The 25,573-nt window shown below is 42.0% G+C and overlaps 1 protein-coding gene across 1 annotated transcript; it reads left to right on the top strand.

Annotated features, from left to right (window-relative positions):
• Positions 1-1,138: 1,138 nt before the first annotated feature.
• On the top strand, positions 1,139-25,180 carry LOC115143456 (phosphatidate phosphatase LPIN2-like). Its single transcript, XM_029683912.2, has 19 exons — positions 1,139-1,243; positions 5,196-5,396; positions 5,504-5,599; positions 7,324-7,583; positions 9,874-9,981; positions 10,686-10,794; positions 12,088-13,096; positions 13,269-13,365; positions 15,098-15,285; positions 15,566-15,659; positions 15,984-16,053; positions 16,257-16,355; positions 16,926-17,020; positions 17,142-17,280; positions 20,280-20,428; positions 20,576-20,662; positions 20,974-21,241; positions 22,123-22,226; positions 22,494-25,180. Exons 2-19 carry the CDS (start codon positions 5,205-5,207, stop codon positions 22,639-22,641), a joined length of 3,312 nt encoding a protein of 1,103 aa, XP_029539772.1. The 5' UTR covers positions 1,139-1,243; positions 5,196-5,204; the 3' UTR covers positions 22,642-25,180.
• The last annotated feature ends 393 nt before the right edge of the window (positions 25,181-25,573 follow it).

The following is a 25,573-nucleotide window of genomic DNA, read 5'->3' as shown; positions in this document are numbered from 1 at the left end:
GATAGTAATTTACAACATCAATGTCTACACTGTATTTCTGATCAATTTGAGGTTATTTTAAAGGACCATTTTTTAAGTGACCCCAAACTTTTTAATGGTAGGGTATATATCATTTATATGTCCAAAAAATTGATGTAGCAACTACAGATTGGCCCTTTAAATCTATCAAAAGTGTGCACGTTTGAACATGTGTCCATTAGGCACATGGGCTTTTTTTTATCCGTATGAATTTGATTGAGCAATAAAAGCCCAATTTCTATTCCATAGATTTGGATCCGCACTATGTAGCGCATTTTTCATTGGCTATCCACTGGTTTCAAAAACAATGATTGATAGTCAGCTACAATTTCTTGAATTGAACCATTATTGGGTTCAAATACACATTTAGATTTGTGAACAGCCATCCACAACAACCACAATCTGTAAAGCACAATAATAAGTGACATCCTTATCGACTTCACCACTGCTGTCATCCTTACCTCCAAGCGTTTGTTCTAATTGGATAATATGTGGATGCCGACAGCAGTCGCACCATTGGAAGACATTGCTTCGACTGTAGCCGACAAAAACCGATTCCTGCTATTTTCCGCGATCCGTGGTGTGTCATCATACGGGTCTCTGATTTGTGGTCAGATTCGCTCAGGTGGAACAAATTTAAATGTGAGCCTTTTTTCTATGCTGATGTGAATGTCATTGAGAAAATAAAGAATTGTCAAATATTTTTTTCACAAACATATTTTCTGAATTTCAAAGTAATCCTCGAAGTAATCATCTAGTTTTTCAAAAGTATCTGTAATCTGATTACAATATTTTTTTCTGGTAATATAACAATTCGTTTTTTGTAATCCCTTATATGTAAGGAATGACATGTAATCTGTTACTCCTCAACCAGCATTCGATAATATGTTTTATTTATTTAACCTTTATATAAGTTCAATAAGAATTACTTTCATTTACAAGTGTAAATAAAGGCTATTGATGCCGTAGTTTAATACATTTTATTAAACTACGGCATGTTTATTGCGTTTGCCCCAGATGAACCCTTTACGTCTAAATACGTAGCTCTGGGTGCACGCATTGAGTACAAAACAAACCAGAGGCGTGTTCTTTGCTTTTTCCCCATATATTTTAATTGGTTATTCGAATGATTGACTTGCGTCTTCTTCCATTCATAGAATCGTGTGTGCATGCGCCTGAAGTAGGAAGTGTCACTTAATAATTTTTCGGAAACTCTGTGTGCCAGGTAAGATAAAATCAACAGAATCGTGACTTTAGTGTTGTTTAAGAGTTCCAAAATGCCAATTGGCGTTGATGTGTGAGACAATCATACGTTGATATGTTATAAAGCTTTGTTTTGTAAAGTGAACCTAATAGTTGCTATTTCAGCCAGCCGCGTCGCAAGAGACCGGGGAGTTGGGTCGATCCTGTTGATATCCAGAATATGAATTCCCTGACAACTATCTAAATTAGCTATGATGGCTGGCTAGCTGGTAGCCCACCACCAACTGCTTTTAGCTACGCAACTGGTTTGAAAACGATAGATAGTTACCGAATGTACTCTGTTTTAGACATGCAGACTGCCAGGCTAAGTGTCTGGATGTTCGTCATTATAAAAATAATAAATTAATCATAATTTGGAAGCGCGGTTTGTTTGTCTGACTGACTAGTTAGTTACTATAGCTAGTTAGCACAGCCACAATGTCAAATTTATTTTTGGAATATTATGGCTACATTTACACAGGCAGCCCAATTCTGATAGTTTTTCCCACATTGGTCTTTTCACCAATCAGATAAGATATTTTTCCAACAATGGGCAAACAAATCAGAATTGGGCTGCCTGCCTCAAGGTCAATTCTGTTCAAGACTTCTGACGTTCTCCCCCAGTTAGGCATGTCACAGTTTTTGTCCAAATAATACCTTGTTTGAAATATGACCCAACCCTTAAATTAACAAACTCACTATTGGGGGAGTGAGGATTTTGGCATCAAATTTGATGCTATTAGATCATGTGACCATGGCAAATTCCACCTACACCTGTTTTACAGGTCATGTCATGGCCATTATTTGCTCCACATCAGGGGCATGCTGGTAGCATATATGTCAGAGGTACACACACAGTAAGTGGATGACATTAACAGATGGGATGAGTCTATTTATTTTTTGCCTCTGGGCTTGTTTGCCTTTGAATTATCTCTACCACTTAGGCTAATCTGAATGAATGGTTCTCCATGACTATGATGCATGTCGTGGCTAAGATGCATGTTGTAGCCTGTCTGACACATCAGGACATGTAGAAATCGCACGCTTTGTCTAAAGCTTGAAAGGATCAGCAGCAAAGTCACAAGTCATTCGCATACCGGCCATTCATAGTGATCTGAGAAGCCTTACTGCAGTAGTACTACAGTTCAACTAGCTTAATCATGGATGGACGTCTACATGTAAAATAATATGCCTACTCTTGGTTTGTAAGAAATGTATCATCAAATGTCAGTTTTCCCACACCCCCATACTCAATTTGCTCTACCTCCATTTTGTCCATTGTGGGCTTTGTGTCCAGACTCCATTTTACTTTACTTTTACATGGGGCGGCAGGGTAGCCTAGTGGTTAGAGCGTTGGACTCGTAACCGGAAGGTTGCAAGTTCAAACCCCCGAGCCGACAAGGTACAAATCTGTCGTTCTGCCCCTGAACAGGCAGTTAGGCCGTTATTGAAAATAAGAATTTGTTCTTAACTGATTAAATAAAGGTAAAATAAAAATACTTCTGACCGCACGTATTATTTCACAAAATAGCCTAATGTATCACAAAAATTTGCAACCACAACTAGAAAAGCCTGAAATAGCAAAGAGAAGAACACAATCACACCACCATCGCTCTAGCCCAGGAGCTTTCCAGTGGCCCTGCCTACTTTTCTAGAAGCAGCATGGCTAGGTTATTAGGTCAATTGCACTGTGTGGACCTCTACTCACACCATACTTTCTTCCTCGCCCCCTTGTGAAGTGTGCACCAACTCACCTTTATTGAAGAATACCTACTGTAGCCTAAGCTGTTTAACACAGAATTTCAGACAATAGGTCTAAGTAGAGTACCACTATCTCTAAATGTATTGATTTGTTAGGCCTAGAGCCTGTTACATTGTCATAACCTCAGACCTGTCTTAGTAACAAAATAGTTAGCAGTAATCTGCAGTTCAAACAATAACAAAGTGTCAACCAACCACTGATTTAAATGGACAAATATATAATACATTTAAGTGTCTAAAAATGGATGTAGCAAGTGCAGCGCTCCCCTTTGAATTAAGAGAGCGAGATCCATCATATTTCACCCAATGAATAGGAACTATATAAGGTGTGTTGATTCATCATCATGAGTAGTTCAATTAAATCACATCACTAGATTGTTGTGTTAGTTCTGCAGTGCTGAACCTTGATCTTGATCAGAGCAGTGTATCTTTAACCTATTTCTTTAATTCCAAAGGTCAGTAAAGCTTGTTCGAAACACTTAGGCTAGCCTATTAGCATCTTAGTTTAGCATGACAAAAGATTTGACAGTGGACTTGATCCTGGTACACAAAACATTAGGAACACCTTCCTAATATTGAGTTCCTTTTGCCCTCAGAACAGCCTCAATTCATCGGGCAAGGTGTCAAGTGTTCCACAGGGATGCTGGCCCCATGTTGACTCCAATGCTTCCCACAGTGGGGTCAAGTTGATGTCCTTTGGTTGGTGGACAATTCAAATAAAATTGTATTTGTCACTTACACATGGCTAGCAGATGTTAATATGAGTGTAGCGAAATGCTTGTGCTTCTAGTTCCGACAATGCAGTAATAACCAACAAGTAATCTAACCTAACAATTCCAAAACTACTACCTTATACAAACAAGTGTAAAGGGATAAAGAATATGTACATAAAGATATATGAATGAGTGATGGTACACAACGGCATAGGCAAGATGCAGTAGATGGTATAGAGTACAGTATATACATATGAAATGAGTAAGGTAGGGTATGTAAACATAAATGTGGCATAGTTTAAAGTGGCTAGTGATCCATGTATTACATAAAGATGGCAAGATGCAGTAGATGATATAGAGTACAGTATATACATATGAGATGAGTAGGGTATGTAAACATTATATTAAGTGGCATTGTTTAAAGTGGCTAGTGATACATTTTTTTTCACATCAATTCCATCAATTTCCATTGTGGCTGGAGTTGAGTCAGTATGTTGGCAGCAGCCACTTAATGTTAGTTGTGGCTGTTTAACAGTCTGATGGCCTTGAGATTGAAAAACAGCTTCTGTCTCTCGGTCCCAGCTTTGATGCACCTGTATTGACCTCGCCTTCTGGATGATAGCGGGGTGAACAGGCAGTGGCTCGGGTGGTTGTTGTCCTTGATGATCTTTATGGCCTTTCTGTGACATCGGGTGGTGTGGGTGTCCTGGAGGGCAGGTAGTTTGCCCCCGGTGATGCGTTGTGCAGACCTCACTACCCTCTGGAGAGCATTACGGTTGTGGGCGGAGCAGTTGCCATACCAGGCGGTGATACAGCCCGACAGGATGCTCTCGATTGTGCATCTGTAGAAGTTTGTGAGTGCTTTTGCTGACGAGCCGAATTTCTTCAGCCTCCTGAGGTTGAAGAGGTGCTGCTGCGCCTTCTTCACAACGCTGTCTGTGTGGGTCGACCAATTCAGTTTGTCCGTGATGTGTACGCCGAGGAACTTAACTTACTATCCTCTCCACTTCTTGATACACATGGGAATTGTTCAGAAGGAAAAACCAGGCAGCATTGCAGTTCTTGACACAAAACCGTTGCGCCTTGCACCTACTACCATACCTAATTCAAAGTCACTTACATGTTCTGATTTGGCCATTCACCCTCTGAATGGCACACATGGACAATCCATGTCTCATGGGTTAAAAATCCTTCTTTAACCGATTTTCCCCCCCCCTTCATCTAAACTGATATATTTTTTTATGGTTTTAACAAGTGACGTCAATAAGGGATCATAGCTTTCACCTGGTTAGTCTATGTCATGGAAAGACCAGGTGTTCCTAATGTTTTGTACTTTCAGTGTATGTAAATATTCTGCTTTGCCAACAAACTTGGATGATCTATCTCAAATCAATAAGATTGGTAAAGAATTGTGTAAACATTGGACAAGAATTGCCCCTTGACCTGCTCTCTCCCCTCCAGTCCCAGACCATGAACTACGTGGGGCAGCTGGCGGAGACTGTGTTTGTGACGGTCAAAGAACTATACCGGGGCCTGAACCCGGCCACACTTACGGGGGCCATCGATGTCATTGTGGTGCGTCAGCCCGACGGCAGCCTCCAGTGCTCTCCGTTCCATGTGCGCTTTGGCAAGCTGGGGGTGCTGCGCTCCAAGGAAAAAGTGGTGAGTATGAAGAAGATTGGAGTGTGTGGTGTTGTTTACAAATGGAGGGTGCATGTACTGTATGTAAGCGGATCGTCTCTCACACACACACTGCCTGTGTGTTGCAGGTGGACATAGAGATCAATGGGGAGCCAGTTCACCTGCAAATGAAACTGGGGGACAATGGAGAAGCTTTTTTTGTGGAGGAAAATGAGGATTTTGAGGTATGTTTTTAAACATTTTGTTTTGACTATCTGATCCTATAGGTTTGTTCAGTCATGGAGGTGAACCTCTCTTTATAGTTGTGTTGAGCTAATAGGGAAGGTGACATGATGTAACCTATTTTGTTTCTTCTGTAGCTTATTGATGCTGTACAGTACATTCGGAAGGTATTCAGACCCCTTCACTTTTTCCGTATTTTGTTACGTTACAGCCGTATACAATTGGCTCATTCATCCCCTTCCTCTCCCCTGTAACTATTCCCCAGGTCGTTGCTGCAAATGAGAATGTGTTCTCAGTCAACTTACCTGGTAAAATAACGGATAAATAAATCAATTCTAAAATGGCTGAATTTGTATTCCCCCCCCCAAAGCAAAAACAGGTTTTTAGACATTTTAGCTAATTTATTACAAATATAAAACTAAAATATCATATTTTACACAAGTATTCAGACCCTTTACTCAGTACTTTGTTGTAGCACCTTTGGCAGCGATTACAACCTTGAGTCTTCTTGGGTATGACTCTACAAGCTTGGCACACCTGTATTTGGGGAATTCCTTCCATTCGTCTCTCCAGATCCTCTCAAGCCCTGTCAGGTTGGATGGGGAGCGTCACTGCACAGCTATTTTCAGTTCTCTCCAGAGATGTTCAAGTCCAGGCTCTGGCTGGGCCACTAAAGGACATTCAGAGACTTGTCCTGAAACCACTCCTGCATTGTCTTGACTGTGTGCTTAGGGTCATTGTCCTGTTGGAAGTTGAACCTTTGCCTCAGTCTGAGGTCCTGAGCGCTCTGCAACAGGTTTTCATCAACGATCTCTCTGTACTTTGCTCTGTTCATCTTTCCCTCGATCCTGACTAGTCTCCCAGTCCCTGCTGGTAAAAAACATCCACACAGCATGATGCTGCCATCACCATCACCATGCTTCACCGTAGGGATGGTGCCAGGTTTCCTCCAGATGTGATACTTGGCATTCAGGCCAAATAGGTCAATCTTGGTTTCATCAGACCAGAGAATCTTGTTTCTTATGGTCTAAGAGTTTTTAGTTGTCTTTTGGCAAACTCCAAGCGGGCTGTCATGTGCCTTTTACTGAGGAGTGGCTTCCGTCTGGCCACTCTACCATCAAGGCCTGTTTGGTGGAGTACTGCAGAGATTATTGTTCTGCTGGAAGTTTTTCCCCTCCCCACAGAGGAACTCTGGAGCTCTGTCAGTCACCTCCCTGACCAAGGCCCTTATCCCCCGATTGCTCAGTTTGGTGGTGCCAATCTTCTTCCATTTAAGAATGATGATGGCCACTCTATTTTTGGGGACCTACAATGCTGCAGACATTTTTTTGGTAACCTTCTCCAGATCTGTGCCCCGACACAATTCTGTCTCGGCGCTCTATGGACAATTCATTGGACCTCATGGCTTGGTTTTTGCTCTGACATTCACTGTCAACTGGGACCATATATAGGTGTGTGCCTTTTCAAATCATGTCCAATCAATTGAATTGACCACAGGTGGACTCCATTCAAGTTTTAGAAACATCTGAGCTCAATTTTTGAGTCTCATAGCAAAGGGAATGAATACTTATGTAAATAAGGTATTTCTGTTTTTTTTTATGATGAGGAACAACTTTGATTAACTTTAGAATAAGTCTGTAACGTAACAATGTGGAGAAAGTCAAGGGGTCTGAATACTTTCCCAATGTAATTAAAACCTTAGTTTGACATGTGCATCCCCCCCCAGTCCAGAGTGCCAGCCCACCTCTGCACGTCGCCCATCCACATGGAGCTGCTGGAGGTGGCCGAGGAAACCTTAGAGGGGCTCCCCAGTTCCGGAAGCACACGAAGGAAAAAGAGGCGGCGAGTGCGCATACGCTCCGACTCCCACCTAAGAGAAGATGGTAGCTCCTCGTCCGACGAGAGGGAAAGGGAGAGAGCGAGGGAGCAGTCAGGAGAACAGGAGAGCCACTCCAAAGAAGAGCCCAGCACGCCCATGCTTGCCAGGTCACTATTAGGGTTGTTCCACGAATAGAGTACATTTTGGGTAGTGTAACAGGTGTCGTTTTAGAGTTCAGAAATCAGCATTTGAAACTTTTTCACCTGTCTTTTATATTGAAAGTCACTTTGTTGCTTCGATCAGGGGCGTGCAACTATAATTTTCCTTTGATGAAAATACATTGCTGCAACACATTTGGCAGAAAATAGCTTCATTCATCAGATGCAATTTGACACAAGTTGGCTAGCAGCCACAAAAGTAATTGAGCTTACAATGAAAAGGCAAGATATGTTTTTGCCAAAACGATGCATATTTCTAATGTTTGTCATAGAAAGAATGTAGCCAGCTACGTTTGCTTGAAATTAGTCTTGCATTTTACCCGAGAAAAGTAGGCTACACCAAGAAAAGTAGCTACACATCTCTCTGCTGATAGAATGCCCATTTGTGAATTCTCATCCGAGTGCAGCTGAAGCACAAAATTAGTCTGAGCAGAAATTACAATGAGATCTGCATTTACAAAACGCAGCAAGATATTTCAAATGCGTTTTAATTTTTTTTGCGTGAAAAACATGACACTTCTGAAACTTAATTTGTTTTTTTTATATTGTATATATTATATAGAGCACACGTTCAATTTAATAAAACATATATTTTTCCCATCTCAAAATAAAATGACAGTTGAGGTTTTCCATCTTAAATCATCCATAAATAACCTGGTGACAGGGGGAATAGAAGCTTGTTGTGTGCAACAGGGAGAGCAATTGAATGCAAGCTTCACCAAAAAGTTTACATTTTTAAAAGATTTCTAGACTATCTATTAGTGCTCAGCGATGAACCGAAATGTCAGTTATTTTTCGATGTCTAATTGTCAAACTTCAGTTCAGTTGTTTGAATTCCATTTAGCTTGTTACATTTTGTCCATTTCGTTCGCACATTGCATTGCAGTTTCTCAGATAATGCCTAAACTGTGGGACATTGTAGGGAGTTGTAGTTTCCAACAGGCCAATGTTCTACGTACAGTACCAGTCAAAAGTTTGGACACCTATTAATTTCACGTTTATATTTTATTTTTACTATTTTCTACATTGTAGAATAATAGTGAAGACATCAAAACTATGAAATCATACAGTAACCAAAAGTGTTCAACAAATCAAAATATATTTTACATTTGAGATTCTTCAAAGTAGCCACCCTTAAAAAAAAAATGTTTAAAAAATACAATAGAAAAATAACAAATAATTAAAGAGCAACAAAATAACAGTAGCGAGGCTATATACAGGGAATACCAGTACAGAGTAAATGTGTGGGGGCACAGGTTAGTCAAGGTAAACCACAAATAAAACAAATATAATATACACAACAACTTAAATATTTTAGTAATGTAAATAACTGATGGTTAAAAAGTGATAAGCAGTCACTACTGTCATGGGACTTTTATATAATCGAAAACTTGATCATTTTAGAATTTTCAAACCGAGCTGACCTCATGGCTGGGCAATCTGTGGGCAACGGTTGACATGATATGCTCGACGGGCTCAGTTTCCCACCACAAAACACCAGAAAATGGACAAAAAGATGACATCCAGCTGTCCTGCTTTTACAGTATAATTGGATTCCATGTTCAATGTTTCTTTTGAAAATATAATTTTAAAGGTATAATTTCATCATATTAAAAAGAGTTAAGTTCACCTATCAGGGTTGACCTTAAAATGAGGGACTGAAGTAAAGTAATCACATGAAATAAATGATCATCTTCAGAAATGATTGTCAAAGCCAGAACGTAAGTAGGGCCTTACAATGATGGTGAAAACGTGGACAAATGGTGGCGATAAGTGGGTTAAAATCTTGCTAGAAGTTTGAAAAACTAGAAGAGAGACAGATTTTTGGCAATGAAGAAAGTCTTTATTCATATAAAAAATCTAATTTATTGAATTTTACATGTGGTCTATAATAAAGGGCACTTCATGTAAGATAACAGGCTTTTTAAAATTAAATATTGGTGCACAAATGCTACTTAAAATATCAAAGGGATGCAAAATGTACTCTTCGTTGAACAACCTATCAACTACAATTTGAAAACATTGATTCCTTTGGTTGAAAATTACTATTCTATCGGTTTCATTGTGCCGTCCAAGCCAAATCAGGCACACCTTGAGTGTTAGGTGGAAGGCGAATACATATTCAACCCAGGTCTAATTGTTAGATTTAGCATCCGGTATGTGGCTTTGAGTGATCAGCTTTAGTGTTCTGAAACCCTGTGGCTAACTTTTTAAATATATTTCTTTGTCTCCCTAACAGTAAGTCTGTGTACTTCTCGCTGTCAGAGGAGCCGCATGAAGAGTTGGTGGCCGTGCAGACCAGGGACGTCCACCCTCACTCTGATGGAGAGTGGTCCCCCTCAGAGAGGTCAGACAATCAATCAAATGTATTTTATAAATCCCTTTTTACATCAGCAGTTGTCACAGTGCTTTACAGAAACCCAGCCTAAACTCCCAAAGAGCAAGCAATGCAGGCAGAAGCACCGTGGCCACGAAAAAATAACTGATGAGCCAGGCTCTGAGTGGCCAGTCCTCTTCTGGCTGTACCGATTAGAGACTTAAGAGTACATTTGGCCAGACAACAGGTCAGACAATTTACCAGACCCTAAAAAAATTATCCAATGAGTTTGCTTTTTGATCCAGGACTAGGATAGTCTAATCTGTGTCCTAGCAACCGCCCCTGGTAGTCAGTTAAAATAAGTTTGTATTTTCATTCTCTTTTACTGCCTGTCCCCCTCTTTCTCCAGTTTATGAACCCTCTGTCACTTTTTCCCTCCTGTCTTTTTTTCTCCTGCTCTCTCTAATTAGGAAAAACAGTCACACATCTGAGGTTAATTGTTGCAGGTGTGTGCAAATGATTTGTAATTATTGTTGAAATAAGAAAAAAAAACTGCACGCTCCGCTTGCCGCTATCAGTTGTTTATCTAGCTTAGCTTACGTATGCATGACCTTCATCAGAGCCTTCTGGGAGCTTCTTCTGCCCCCCCCCCATCTCTTTCTGTCTTTCTTTCTCAACAGTTTCTCTCTCTTTCCTTCAGTTAATTAGCCTCTCTCTGTGTCTTCTATTTCCAGTGTGTTCTATAGTCGTCCTTCCTCCCCCAAGAGTGACTCTGAGCTGCTAGTGAAGCCTCCGGAGTCTTCAGGGCCTCCGATGCAGTGGAACTGGGGCGGCTTTCCCGAGGTATAACATAACAGGGCATATTGAGGCCCTAACTGGGTGTACAGGTGTTATAACAGGACATATGGGTATCATAACACGTCATAATGGGACAGAGGGGTCATAACAGGAAGTACAGGTGTCATAAAAAGACATTAGGGATGTAACAATTCACTGATGGGCGTCCATCCCCGGTTCAAAAGTGGCATGAATTGTTCCGAAAATTATTTAACACATCATGAACAGCCGCTTCACTAATGTTTTTTTTTACTCGTATAATTGTATTCCCCCCCCTCCAAAAATATCTAATATTTTGTGACTGAGTTGATGTGTACTCTCCTTCAGTAGCCTAACTAACTACGCATGTAACTGTGTATGAGTCATTGATCTTTAAGTCTGATAACAACTGGGCACAGGGTGCAGCTGCTCATGCCAACCAGAGCCTCCCTGATCTAATATTCCTAGCATCTTCAGCATTCAAATGTTTGTAAAATGGCTTTCGCAATGTCAACTCATAGGCTTTATTAGTTGGGTGACAACCAATGTTATTTGCTTGGTCATTGTTACCAAATGCACTGTAGAAAATCTTTTTACCGACAGAGTTGTGTATGCTACCGGAGTGTCACAACTCACTGCTGCTGATTGGGGCTTTTCGATTGCCAGGTTCACCATTGGAAAGATGAAGGTAGTTTTGCTTTAAATAGTCAGTTTATTTGGTCATTTTTACATGGCCAGGGTAAAGTTGTAATTTCTGCTGTACTTATTTTGAGCTGCATTGTAGGCCTATGGTCTGAGCGGGAGTCGGAGTAGAGCAGCTCTCAAAGTTCTAAACATTTAGCAGATGCTCATATCCAGAGTGATTTAGACAGGCGCAATTGGGGTTATGTGCCTTGCTGAAGGTCACATTGACAGATTTTTTTTCACCAAGTCTGCTCGTGGGATTCAACACTCTTAACCGATAGACTACCTACCGCCCCAAATGGTCAAAACCGTTCACTTTTAAGACTGGGGTGAAATCCAAAGCTGTTCTATAATAATTGCTCATTTCTACAGATAAATATTGACATATTCCTAAGCGCCCCAAAAAATGTGCTGCGAAAATGCCAAGTTCATTGGTGGGTGATGGGGATTCCCCCCCTCCCACACACTCACACAGTACAGTCGTTCCTGTACTGTATCAGAGCCCATGTATCTAGATGCGAATCGAATCGTGGTTGAAAGGCACATCCCTACATGACACCGGACGTACAGGTGTTATAAACAGTTTGTTCAGTAGCTCCCATCACCACACTGCTTTGTTTTCCCTGCTCCCTCTAGATGTGTCCAACGGAGAGAGGGAGGGTGGAGGTGCAGCATGTCTCTGCTGGCATCCACTGCTCGGACAGCTCCCACTTCCGCACCATCCAGCGGCAGGACTCCTTCGACATGGGCTTGGAGCCCGGGGTCCACTTTGTCCGAGAAAGCAGTAGCGTCACGGTGGTGGTCAGGCCCACGCCCAGGACCGGACCAGCGGTCCAACCCACAGAAAGTTCACGCATAGACCTGGAGAGAGCCTCCAATATGTCCCACTCCACCCAGAATCACCACACCTCAGAGCTTCTCTCAGAACCGCTAACATTGGCATCATTAGCGATGGCTAGCATAGAATCGCCCCAAGCCCCAGGGCCTAGAAAAACAAAAACGCAGCCACAAGTAGAGACCCAGCAGGCAGGGGATGAAGTAGCCGAGGAGTCCCCATCCAACCCGGAGCTGGAAGACTCCAGAAACTCCCTGGCTAACACAATTAGTATGGCTAATGTAGGCAACACTGATAGACAAGCTAGCGAAGAAAGCACAGCAAATGTTGAATGTGTAGCTGAAAACATGGTTAGCCAAGTTGAAAACGACTGTATAGACACACATATCCCATCCATAAAAGGTAGCAAAGCTAGCACAATCAGCGCAGACAGGCTAGCTAGCGACAGCACAGCTGCTTTAGATAACAAGGCTAGTTTGGCTAACACAACTAGCTATGCCAGTGCAGCCAACTTAGGTCTCATTACCACAGAGTATCTGGGTAGCAGAGCACAACCGGAACAGCACAGTGCCTTTCCAGAACCCAATGGACAAGGGCCAGAAGTTGTCTTGAGTGAGGGTGACAGCGGGATTGAGCCCTGCACCGAGGGAGGGGAGAACACAGAGAACGGCTCTGTAATGATGGACAAAGCCACAGACGGCTCCCTGACCAATCAGGCTGCAGAGAGTGTCGGAGTGACAGACTTGTTAGCCACTGAGGCTCTGGGGGAGGAGCAGTCTAGCTCAGAAGAGCACCAGGACAAGAAGAAAGGTGAGAAACCGATCTCGTCTCACTCCTAAACCCTGGGCACGCATCCTGTAGATCTGAGAGGATTTGAAAGGTATACGCATTATAGTAACATCTTCAAGAGGATTTGAGTGTTGGTTTTGACATGACATTGAATTGTGTGGTCTGTCTCTGCTGCTGTGCTGTGTGAACACAGGTAAACGCAGTCAGCACCTTGGACCCTCTGACATCTACCTGGATGACTTGTCTAACCTGGACCCAGAGGTGGCAGCTCTCTACTTCCCACCTAAAAGGTAAAGGGCTCCCAGCTCTCCTTCCGTCCGTCCTTCCTTTTCTTCCTCAATAGCATGCAGTGAATTCATATTAGACGAAAAGCCGAAACAAGTATGACATCCTAGCATTGAAAGTGCAGGTTGGCATTTATTGTCATGCATCTTGCACTGGAGGCAGCTCTGCAAAGTCAGAAAATCAGATTTTAAACGTAACCACACTACTAACCCTAAAGTGTAACCCTAACCAAGACCAAAAAAAGCTCCTTTTTGTTTTCAGGAATTTATATAGCCAATTTTGACTCAAATTGGCCCATCTAGTGAAAATTGCTCAGTTCTGCCTCCAGGGCAAGATTCATGACAGTGAACGTAAACCTGCGTTTAACCCTTGTCCTACAATTCTCTCTCCCACACCCTCCACCCCGTGGAAATCAAATAATAAAATCTCCATTAAGAATTGATTTGCTTAAGCTAGAGAGATGCTTTTTTTTTTGCATTGTCTGCTTCTCAATCCACCAAATCTGCTGATATCACCCTTCCACATCAGCGGTGGAATGAGGTAGAGCTAGAGCAGTGTTTGTCAGACCATGATACATTCCAAAAATCGGTCTTCTCACAAAAACGTCTGTAGCGTCCGAACGGTTTGGCCTGAACTATTATGAACCCTATATTGACAGATGACTCAATACGACCCCCACAAGCCTCTTGGGACTCCTCTGAAGCTCCCCAGTACTAGTTTAAAAAATGAATGGAAGTGTGTATATATGGAGATAAATGCATGTAAAACAAAATATAAAATCTTTCTTATATGTCTCAGAAATAGGACCGACATTTCAGAACAAACTTCCTTTAGATTTTTTGGGGGGACTATCTGTTGTAACATGTAGTGATTCTGTTATTCAATGCATTTCTATTGGCTAATAGCAGTAATGCAAAATTCAATATTCCCTCTAGATGGTTAAAGCATACAAAATATTTAATGTCACATTATCTAACTTTCTATTTTTGTATACCCAAAATGCCTACTATTTAGAATGCAATTACAGGTATTTGGACATGGCCAGTGAGCTTACATAGTAGGTGAGTGCATGGATTCTAACATGGAGCTACTTATAGTTAGAACGGACATTACTCTTTATCAACTGGAGTTTTCATGCCCCACAGAATTATGTTTTGGTATTTCCCATGGAATGGAGGTCAACAGGCAATGGATTTCATAATATGTAGCCCAAAATATGTCACCTTTCCCCCACTTCTGTCGAGAAATGACCCAAGTTCCCAGTTGGCATACCTTCCGCAATCCACACTTACTCAGTGTCAAGGATGACACAAATCAGTTAACTATGTGTATAATGTAGCAGGATGCGTTCCCTAACCAGATCATGAGTAATGTTATCTTATCTTAGGCTTGACTGTCCTGACAAGGCAGGTCACACTGGTAGGGACTCACATGGACATCAGCAAACATAAGATGTCATAGACTATCACATCCTATACCAAATCAATAGTCATTTTTGAGTGTTTCTCAAAGTTAGAACCAATTGATCCCACTCCTAAATAGCACCTGATAAATGCAACAGCTTGGAACTTTCTATTCCCTCATAGTGATGAAATATTAGTGTTAGATTATCCATTATGTACATGGAATTAGCATGGGGATCAATTCCATTTCAACTCAGGCAATTCACTTCTCAAGTAAACACGTAAAAGGCATAGTGGTAGAAGATTTTGCTAATGGTTATGCCTCTCCACTCAGTGAGGCAGAAGGATGCTCGCGGCTCAGTGCGGAGCAAGGGTCCGGTTCTGGTAACCAGTCTCCCCAGTCGGTGGGCAGTGGGGCAATGGACAGCGGCACAGAGTACCTGTCTGACTCTACCACCGACCACATGGACGTTACAATGTCCCTCTGCGGCCATACCGGCCACACCAGTCAAATCAACAAAGGTGTGTGTGTATCCTAATTTGATCACCCTGTTGCAGAAGAACTTTCCTGCGATGTCTATTTCTGTGCAGCTGTGTATGTGTCCGATGGAAGGAACCACATCCGCTCACCATTAGCTGCTTCTAGTGATGATCTTTAACAAGCTAGAGAGAACAATGAAGACAGACCTTTTTTAGATGAAATATGAACACGTGGTAACCTATGCATTCTTACCAATTTCTAACAGTTTGATTGATGAGACTTTTTCTTGACTTTCTCTATTGCCATTTGCCTCTGTTCCAGATCAGTTTATGGAGCACGTTGTGAACTACCAGGATTTGGTGAGCAACCCTGGAATCATCGAAGATCCAAACCTGGTTATCTGCATCAACTCAAAGTAAGTGTTAGAGTTGCATTTGGTAATGTATAATACGTTGTTTGCTTATAGTTCTGCCATCATATTTTGAATGTGTCTGTCCATTTAAAAAAATAATAATAATTTTACCTTTATTTTACTAGGCAAGTCAGTTAAGAACAAATTCTTATTTTCAATGACGGCCTAGGAACAGTGGGTTAACTGCCTGTTCAGGGGCAGAACGACAGATTTTGTACCTTGTCATCTCGGGGATTTGAACTTGCAACCTTTCGGTTACTAGTCCAATGCTCTAACCACTAGGCTACCCTGCCGCCCCAAATTCATGTTTTTTTTGGGCTCTTTTAGGTATTATAACTGGGCAGTGGCTGCCCCTATGGTCCTGTCAATGCAAGTTTTTCAAAAGAATATACCAAAGGTAAATCTCTAATCTCTACCCTTGTTCACTTCCCTTTGTGAATTTGAAATTAAATGACGAGTATAAATAAATATGAAGGGAAGTTTCTCTCTGGCTCATACCTACTGACACCAATGTATGGGGAGTAGTGTACGAGTGCACACTTCAGGAGGAAGTAGGGAAAGTGGTGACAGGTGTGATCTTTAACCTTGTACTGTATGTAGAGTGCCATTGACCAGCTGGTGAAGGACAAGATGCCCAAAAAGTCTGGCCGCTGGTGGTTCTCCTGGAGGAGGAAGGACATGGACACTAACTCAAACCAGGTAGCCAATCACAGGGTTTCTCAATCCATGCTAGGGTTGTGTTCAGTAGGCACAAAACAGAAGAAAAAAGGAAGGTACTATCTGAACTTGTCCAATAAGAAACAATCGTTTTTGTTTTCAGTTGCAACATGTTTTGCTAGGGTGTCACATAATTAACACGACCCAGGTTATCTGGGAACCCCCAGCCATTACACATGGTGTTCCTGTCCAGCACACCTTATAATTAACATTTTAGTCAGTTTGGAATTTCATGAATCATTATCGTATTTAATTAAGCAATAATGCACAAAAGGCTGTGCTATATCATGAATATAGTCACAGATAAATGCTGTTGAAAGAAATTCAAGAGAAGGTTCGGACAGCATCGTGGACATGATGATATTCTTATGGCGGCGCAGTGATAACGCTGAAGGAACTGTTAGCAGGCATAGGTGTGCCAATTTCAGCAAATACGCCACAGCTTTGAACACTGCTCGTCCAATCAGCATCCAGGATCCAAACTACCCGTTTTATAACGGTAAAGAGCCGCCTAACAACAACAATATGTTTCTTTGTCTTTCCCTATGGCAGACTGGAGAGAACTCTAAGCAGGACCAAGAGGAGGCACAGACCAAGAATGATGTCTCAACCTCTGTGTCTGTCACTGGTCCCTCAACAACCATACTGTGAGTGATTACACACATATACACACACACACACACACAGTTCCTTATGCGTAACGCATATGACCGATTTGAGTTTATTTTAGCTGATGGACTAGTAATTCTGCCATGTGTGACTTTTCAGGGCGACTCTGGATGACCTGACTAGTGACGAGGAGGCGGGCCTAGGCAGAGTGGGCAACCTATCATCAGAGACCATAAACACTGCCCAGTGTTTTAGCCAAATGTACCGCAAGTCCCTACGCCTCACCTCCGAACAGATAGTACGTCATCACTGCCACACACACACACACATCAGTCATTTTTCTGCCATTGATATCCTTGGGCGGGCTGCCTAAGCATTTTTTCGGATCGCCTAAGTCCATTCCTTTTTTGGGATCGAAAAATGTTTCCCCTGTAAACTTAAATGACTGAAACCCAATATACAGTGCTGTGAAAAAGTATTTGTCCCCAGAGCAGAATTCATGGTTCCTTCTATTAAGGCAAGTCGTCCAGGTCCTGAGGCAGCAAAGCATCCCCAAAGTAACACACTACAACCACTATGCTTGACCGTTGGTGTAAGGTTCTTACTATGGAATGCAGTGTTTGATTTTCGTCAGGCATAATGGGACCCATCTCATCCAAAAAGTTATTATTTTGACTAATCTTGTCTATAGAATTCTTCCAAGAGTCTTGATTGATCATCCAGGTTATTTTTGGCAAACTTGAGTCAACTTTTTGGTCAAACATGGTGGTGGTTGTGTGACGGTTTGGGGATTATTTGCTGCCTCAGAACCTGGACAGCTTGCCTTAATAGAAGGAACCATGAATTCTGCTCTGTATCAGACAATTCTACAGGAGAATGTCAGGCCATCCATCTGTGAGTTGAAGCGCAGCTGGAACATGCAACAAAACAGACAGTGATCCAAAACACACAATCAAGTCAACATTAAATGGTTAAAACTAGACATTTTTAGTTTTGGAATGGCCTAGTCAAAGTCCAGAACTAATCCCAATTGAGATGCTTGAAAACCAACACATTTCACTGAGTTAAAGCAGTTCTGCATACAAGAGTGGGCCAATATTCTTCCACAGCGATGTGAAAGACTGATCAACAACTACAGTAAGCATTTGGTTGCTGTCATTGAGTGTAAGAGGGCAATTACTTTTTTTTACACAGGGGAATCTGTTGTTGAATAACTTTGTTTATTAAAAAAATATATATATATATTTGTACGCTCTGGTTCCCTTTATCTACTAAGTTTTGTTTGAAGATCCAATTTAACATTCTGTAGCAAAAATAGAGAATCAGAAAGGGTGCAAATACTTTTTCACAGCACTAACTTGTATAGAAAAGGTAATAGATCAACAGTACCAGTCAAATATTTGGAAACACCTCATTCAAGTTTTAAATTTTTTTTTTAAAACTATTTTCTACATTGCAGAATAATAGTGAACACATCAACTATGAAATGGCACATATGGAATCATGAAGTAACCAAAAAAGTGTTAAACAAGTCTAAATCTATTTTATATTTGAGATACTTCAAAGTAGCCACCCTTTGCCTTGATGACAGCTTTGCACACTCTTGGCATTCTCTCAACAAGCTTCACATGGAGTGCTTTTCGAACAGAGTTCCCACATATGCTGAGCACTTGTTGGCTTCTTTTCCTTCACTCTGCAGTCAAACTCATCCCAAACCATCACAAATGGGTTGAGGTCAGGTCATCTGATGCAGCACTCTATCACTCTCTTTCTTGGTCAAATAGTCCTTACACTGTCTGGAGGTGTGTTGGGTCAGTGTCCTGTGGAAAAACAAATGATAGTCCCACTAAGCGCAAACCAGATGGGATGGCGTATCGCTGCAGAATGCTGTGGTAGCCATGCTGGTTAAGTGTGCCTTCAATTCTAAATAGATCACTGACAGTGTCCCTAGCAAACACCATCACACCACCACCTCCATGCTTCACAGTGGGAAGTATACATGCAGAGATCATCCGTTCACCTACTCTGTGTCTCACAAAGAAAGAACCAAAAACCTCAAATTTGGACTCCATTGCTCGTGTTTCTAGGCCCAAGAAAGTCTCTTCTTATTGGTGTCTTTTAGTAGTGGTGTATTTGCAGCAATTCGACCATGAAGGCCTGATTCACGCAGTCTCCTCTGAACATGTTGAGATTTGTTACTTGAACCCTATGAAGCATTTATTTGGGCTGCAGTGTCTGAGGCTGGTAACGCTAATGAACTTATCCTCTGCAGCAGAGGTAACTCTGGGTCTCCCATTCCTGTGGCGGTCCTCATGAGACAGTTTCATCAGAATGCTTGATGGATGGTTTTTGTGACTGCACTTAAAGAAACCTTCTAAGTTCTTGACATTTTCCGCATTGACTGACCTTCATGTCTTAAAGTAATGATGGACTGTCGTTTCCCTTTGCTTATTTGAGCTGTTCTTGCAATAATATGGACTTGGTCTATTACCAAATAGGGCTATCTTCTGTATACCACACCTACCTTGTCAACTGATTGTCTCAAACTCATTAAGAAGGAAAGAAATTCCACAAATGAACTTTTACAAGGCACAGCTGTTAATTGAAATGCGTTCCTGGTGACTACCTCATGAAGCTGGTTGAGAGAATGCCAAGAGCGTGCAAAGCTGTCATCCAGGCATAGAGTGGCTACTTTGAAGTATCTAAAATATATTGTTTGAATTATAACACTTTTTTTTTTGGGTTACTGCATGATTCATAGTTTTGATATATATACTATTATTCGACCAATGTAGAAAATATTTAAAATAAAGAAAAAATCCTGGAATGAGGTGTCTGAACTTTGTGTTTGTTAACTAACAATCACAAAAATAAAAGTTAGACCGTCAGGAAGAATTGAACATTCCAAAAGAAATTTATTTAGCAGTAAAAAAAATGAAGTTTGAGCAAAATATTAGCCATGGCAAAATGCATAGAATTGTAGGAATTTACCTTTTTAAAATGGCCACATTCTCTCAGCTCCAGGGCAAAATATGTAGAATCGCAAGACATTTGCTTTAAAACTGCAAACATTTCTCAGGTCCATGGAGAAATGTGCAGAATTGCAGTAAATTGTTTTAAAAATGCTAAACGTTCTCTACACCACCAAGATGGGGGGCCTCCAAAAATTTGGCATGGCAGACGAGCCGACTGTGTCCCCCTGCCACTCCCACCACCTAAGCCCGTTTGATCCAGAAAAAACCCTGCACACACAGTCATACACACTGCCTCATAATCCCTACCCTGTGTTGTGATCAGGAGCGGTTGAACCTGCGTGAGGGGGCCAACAAGGTTATGTTCAGCGTAACCACTCAGTACCAGGGCACCTGTCGCTGCGAAGCCGCCATCTACCTGTGGAACTGGGACGACCACGTCGTCATCTCAGACATCGATGGCACCATCACAAAGTGAGTGTGTGTTTGTGTGTGTAAGAAAGGTACTACCCTGTGCTTTTAGAGACCGTTTAGCACCATCATGGCCCAGTATGATCCAATCTTTATGTACATGTGAATGTGTGTTCAATGCTTTATGATCTCTCTCCTTGCCCATTACAGGTCTGATGCCCTGGGTCATATCCTACCTCAGCTGGGGAAAGACTGGACACACCACGGCATTGCCCGTCTCTACCACAAAATCCACCAGTAAGTCACACCAGGGTCCTGTTCAGTAGATGTCTAGATAGTCCCTCTCTTTTTCAGTCTGTTTTCTTCTGTTAGGTTCATAATGAACAAGAAGCAGCCGTTCCCTCCACCATCAGTATTTACTCTGCATGTGTTGGTTCCAAAACTCTTATTTTGAGCCAAAATGAGAACATTGTGAAACAATACTTCCCGCTCTAAATGAATGTGCCATTCTGTGCCTCTCATTGGAAGCCAGTGATAACTTACAAGATGCTCGTATCCAGTTGTTGTTTTATCAATGGGTAACCCCTCCCTCTCGCTCTCCCTTCCAGAAACGGATACAAGTTCCTCTACTGTTCGGCGCGGGCCATCGGCATGGCTGACATCACCAAGGGCTACCTGCAGTGGGTGAACGACAAAGGCACCGTCCTCCCCAAGGGCCCCGTGCTGCTGGCCCCCAGCAGTTTCTTCTCTGCCCTGCACAGAGAGGTGGTAGAGAAGAAGCCGGAGGTGTTCAAGATTGCCTGCCTCACCGACATCCGAGACCTGTTCAACCCCCAGAGGAAGCCCTTCTATGCAGCCTTTGGCAACAGGACCAATGTGAGCCACACACAGTCACACACACACACACAGGCCTTGTCTGATTCCCTGACTTAAGTTTTTAGTAGTAGGCGCTTTGGGAAAATATAACGTTTTATAGGGGATGGGCTGTACCAAATGAACAAATGGCGGGAAACAACACAATTATGCATTTGAGCCAAGTATGTTGTTTTTTGCTCACTGTATACCAAACATATATATTTTTGTACTTTTACCCCCTTTTCATGATATCCAATTGGTAGTTAGTCTTGTCCCATCGCTGCAACTCCCGCACGGACTCGGGAGAGGCGAAGGTCGAGAACCATGCGTCCTCCTGAAACATGACACTGCCAAGTCTCACTGCTTCTAGACGCACTGCTTGCTTAACCTGGAAGCCAGCCGCACCAATGTGTCGGAGGAAACACCGTACAACTGGCGACAGAAGTCAGCGTGCATGCACCGGGCCCGCCACAAGGAGTCGCTAGAGCGAAATGGAACAAGGACATCCCAGCCCGGCCAAACCCTTCCTAACCCAGACAACGCTTTGCCAATTGTGCACCGCCTCATGGGTCTCCCGGTTGCGGCCGACTGCGAGACAGCCTTGGATTGAACCCGTGTCTGCAGTGACGCCACTAGTACTGCGATGCAGCGCCTTAGACCGCTGCACCACTCGGGAGGCCCACTGTATACATTTTTACTAAACAGTACTTTCTAAATAGTATGTATTATGATTAGTCCACCGTATGTTGTTTTAGTAGGTAAGACAGATTTTAGACACTGCCACACACACACCGCTGACTCACTGTCTGTGTTTGGCAATCGTTTCTCAATCCATTCCCTGGGGGATGGATTTTTTGTATTTTAAATAAACCTTAAATCAAGTGTTGTCTGGGCTTTCCCAGGATGCCAATGCTTATAAGGAAGTGGGTGTCCCTGACACCAGGATCTTCACTGTGAACCCCAAGGGAGAGCTCATTCAGGAGAAGAACAAAGGGAGCAAGTCCTCGTAAGTACACTAGCCACAGAGGAGTGACGGTCATCAGTCCACCCCTCAAAAGTGCACACTAAATACATACAGTACAGTTGTCTTGATTTAATAATTATTTTAAAAATGTTTTAATTTTTTTAAAAAAATGCTCCTGATAACAGCATGCTTTGGTTTAGAGCTTGCTGTCATGTCTGTTCCAAGATGCGGAATCGATCACTCCTAATAATTACAGCTGAATTTATAGAGCTGTGATTGCTCCGGCACATTATTGTGTGTGTGCCACAGGTACAGTCACCTGAGCGAGCTGGTGGAGCACTTCTTCCCTATGATCTCTGAGGATGGGAGGTCGTCCTCCTTCGACTTCCCCGAGTTCAGCCACTTCTCTTACTGGAGAGAGCCCCTACCACCACTGGACCTGTCTACTCTGGATTAGACACACACACACCATGGGACCTGTCCACTCTGGATTAGACACACACACTCGCCACGGGACCTGTCCACTCTGGATTAGACACACGCACACACTCGCCACTGGACCTGTCCTCTCTGGATTAGACACACACACACACACACTCACCTCTGGATTAGACACACACACTCCCCACTGGACCTGTCCACTCTGGATTAGACACACACACTGTCTGGGGCGGCAGGTAGCCTAGCCAAAAGGTTGCTGGATCGAGTCCCCGGGAGGACAAGGTAACAATCTGTCGTTCTGGTCCTGAGTAAGCCAGTTAACCCACTGTTCCCCAGGCGCTGAAGACGTGGATGTTGATTAAGGCAGCCTTCCGCACCTCTCTGTTTCAGAGGTGTTGGGTTAAATGCAGAAGACACATTTCAGTAGAAGCCTTTCAGTTGTACTACTGACTAGACAACTGTACAACTGACTGGTTTTCCTTTCTCCCTTCTCTCATCACCCCTTTTTTCCCTCTTTCGATCCCTTTCTGAGTTCAGAAATATTTTTAATTGATAAGCATTGATGGCCAGGAATATTGTAGATGTGCAAGGTTCTCATTTAATATACTCTGTTTTATGTTGATTCATCTGATGCAATTGAAAACTAAAGTGTATGGCTTTCAGCTAAATGTACACATGCACAGATGACACTGCATTTTACTCAACACTATATACTTCATATTGTGCAATACTTGATTGCAAAAAGACACTGCACTGGCCATACCATATAGCCATTATCCAAATGATACTGGCGCAATGTGCATTTGTGCTGCTCAAGAATTCCAGTTATATTTACATTTTAGTCGTTTAGCATAGGGTTTTCCAAACTTTTTGACTCGGGCCCACCTTTTCAGTATTTGGGAACATCCCAAATACATTCCAGGGTTGAGTAAATTGACTGTTTGGGTAATTGAAATGGCCATGTTCTGGTCTGAAACGGTGCCTTTTTGCTTATGATTTATATGCTTTCATATTTAAAGGGATACTTAGGTATTTTATCTACTTCCCGAGGGTCAGATGAACTCATGGATACAATTTGTATCTCTCTGTGTACAGTTTGAAGGAAGTTGCTAACTAGTACACGTAGTCAGTTGACTGGATGTCTATTGGTATCTGCTACCACTTTGTGCTAATGCAAGTTAGTATTGGCTCACAAAACTACCTCTAACTTCCTTCATACTGGAGACAGAAGCTGTATTCGAATACCCATACTAACATAATGAGTATATACTATTAGTTCATTTTAGTATACTTACTGTAAACGTCGTTTCAGGTGAGCGTACTAGCGCTTCCCCTGTCTACCGGAAGTTTTTTGCTGTTGCTATGCAACTTCTTGCTAGCATAACAAATTACTAGCAAGACATCTTACGAGTAAATTCAATATGGAGTGCGCTCTGAGCGTTTGTAAATTCAGATCGTTGTCAGATTGTCCTTTCATAAATTCAGAGCTTTTCACTCTGAGCTTCAGAACGCACACTGGATACTGGCCCGTTCTGACCACACAAGGGCAGTCAAGCAATTCAAGCTAAAGTGCTAGCTACTTCCAGACACAGATGAAAGAACACCTCACTCTGACCATTTACTCGCCCAAGCAGAGCTGGTTTTCCAGAGCGTTGGTGACTGTGCTGCTGGAAACAATCTAATGCCTTTTTTTTTTGCCGATCTTCACTTTCAGTGGCTATATTCAACTGGGGGTTGAGCGTTAGTAAATTCATCAGTTATTCGGCGCTCTGCCACATGTGCACTCTGACGAGAGTGCTCTGGAATCAAAGTAGATGGCCAGAGCGAATTTATGAACGCACAATGACTATACCACTTAGCTAAACTAAGAATAACGGGAGTAATCAAGTCACTAAACGTTGGGTAGTTAGTTAGATAGCATATAGTAAATATACTGGCAAGTTCGATGTATTACTAACCTTAGATAGCTAGCTAACATACTGGTACATAGTGCTGTAATGATATGCTATGCGCATTGTACGGATGGTGTAGCTAACAAATTGTCAGCCAATAAGGTAACTTATTTGAAAAGTAATTTATTACATTTCTCATTTTCTTGAACGTTTGTCATAATTAGTTAAACCAATGAATTTGTATCCGCTCTCGGACTTCGGTTGCTTATTTTCTTCAAATCTGAAAACGTTGAAGTCACGACCATTTTCTGAATAATTACATTATAGGCCCTTAAGCACGGAAAGAGTGTCCACTGCTTGTATACTTCGTATTTTGACAAATGTAGTATTCGAACACAGCTATAGACATGGTATCTACGAGTTCACCGGATTCTTAAGAAGTAGATAAAGGGCCTCATCGGCATTTTGGCAAAGTATCCCTTTAATTATATTTAGAAATATATATTTTTGTCATCCTAAGTGATACCAATTATTCTGTTTAGAGAGACATTGCATTGGACCCGAAGATCCTTGTTGTTATTTTCAAATGATCTACACTGAAGACAAAATGTAAAGTGTTGGTCCCATGTTTCATGAGCTGAAATAAAAGATCCCAGAAATGTTCCATGTGCTCAAAAAGCTTATTTCTCTCAAATTTTGTGAACTAATTTGTTTACATCCCTGTTAATTAGCATTTCTCCTTTGCGAAGATAACCCTTCCACCTGACAGGTGTGGCATATCAAGAAGCTAATTAAACAGCATGATCATTACACAGGTGCACCTTGTGCTGGGGACAATAAAAAGCCACTCTGTGCTATTTTCTTACACAACACAATGCCACAGATGTCTCAAGTTTAGAGGGAGCGCGCAATTAGCATGCGGACTGCACGGATGTCCACAATAGCTGTTGCCAGATAGTTTAATGTTAATTTCTCTACCTTAAGCCACCTCCAATGTTTTAGTAAATTTGGCAGTATAAAAGCAACATGCAACAATTTCAAATATTTTACTCAGTT

This window comes from Oncorhynchus nerka, linkage group LG2, assembly GCF_034236695.1.
Source record: "Oncorhynchus nerka isolate Pitt River linkage group LG2, Oner_Uvic_2.0, whole genome shotgun sequence".
NCBI classification, from domain to species: domain Eukaryota; kingdom Metazoa; phylum Chordata; class Actinopteri; order Salmoniformes; family Salmonidae; genus Oncorhynchus; species Oncorhynchus nerka.
The sequence above is the reverse complement of the archived record's forward strand: the minus strand, read 5'-3'. Positions and strand labels throughout refer to the sequence as shown.

What these genes read in the sequence shown, in the direction of transcription:
- LOC115143456 (XM_029683912.2), top strand. Translation starts at nt 5,205, where the DNA reads ATGAACTACGTGGGGCAGCTGGCGGAGACTGTGTTTGTGACGGTCAAA. An exon ending in ATCGATGGCACCATCACAAA is followed by an intron (nt 20,429 to 20,575) that starts GTGAGTGTGTGT and finishes TGCCCATTACAG; the next exon opens with GTCTGATGCCCTGGGTCATA. An exon ending in CTCTACCACAAAATCCACCA is followed by an intron (nt 20,663 to 20,973) that starts GTAAGTCACACC and finishes TCTCCCTTCCAG; the next exon opens with AAACGGATACAAGTTCCTCT.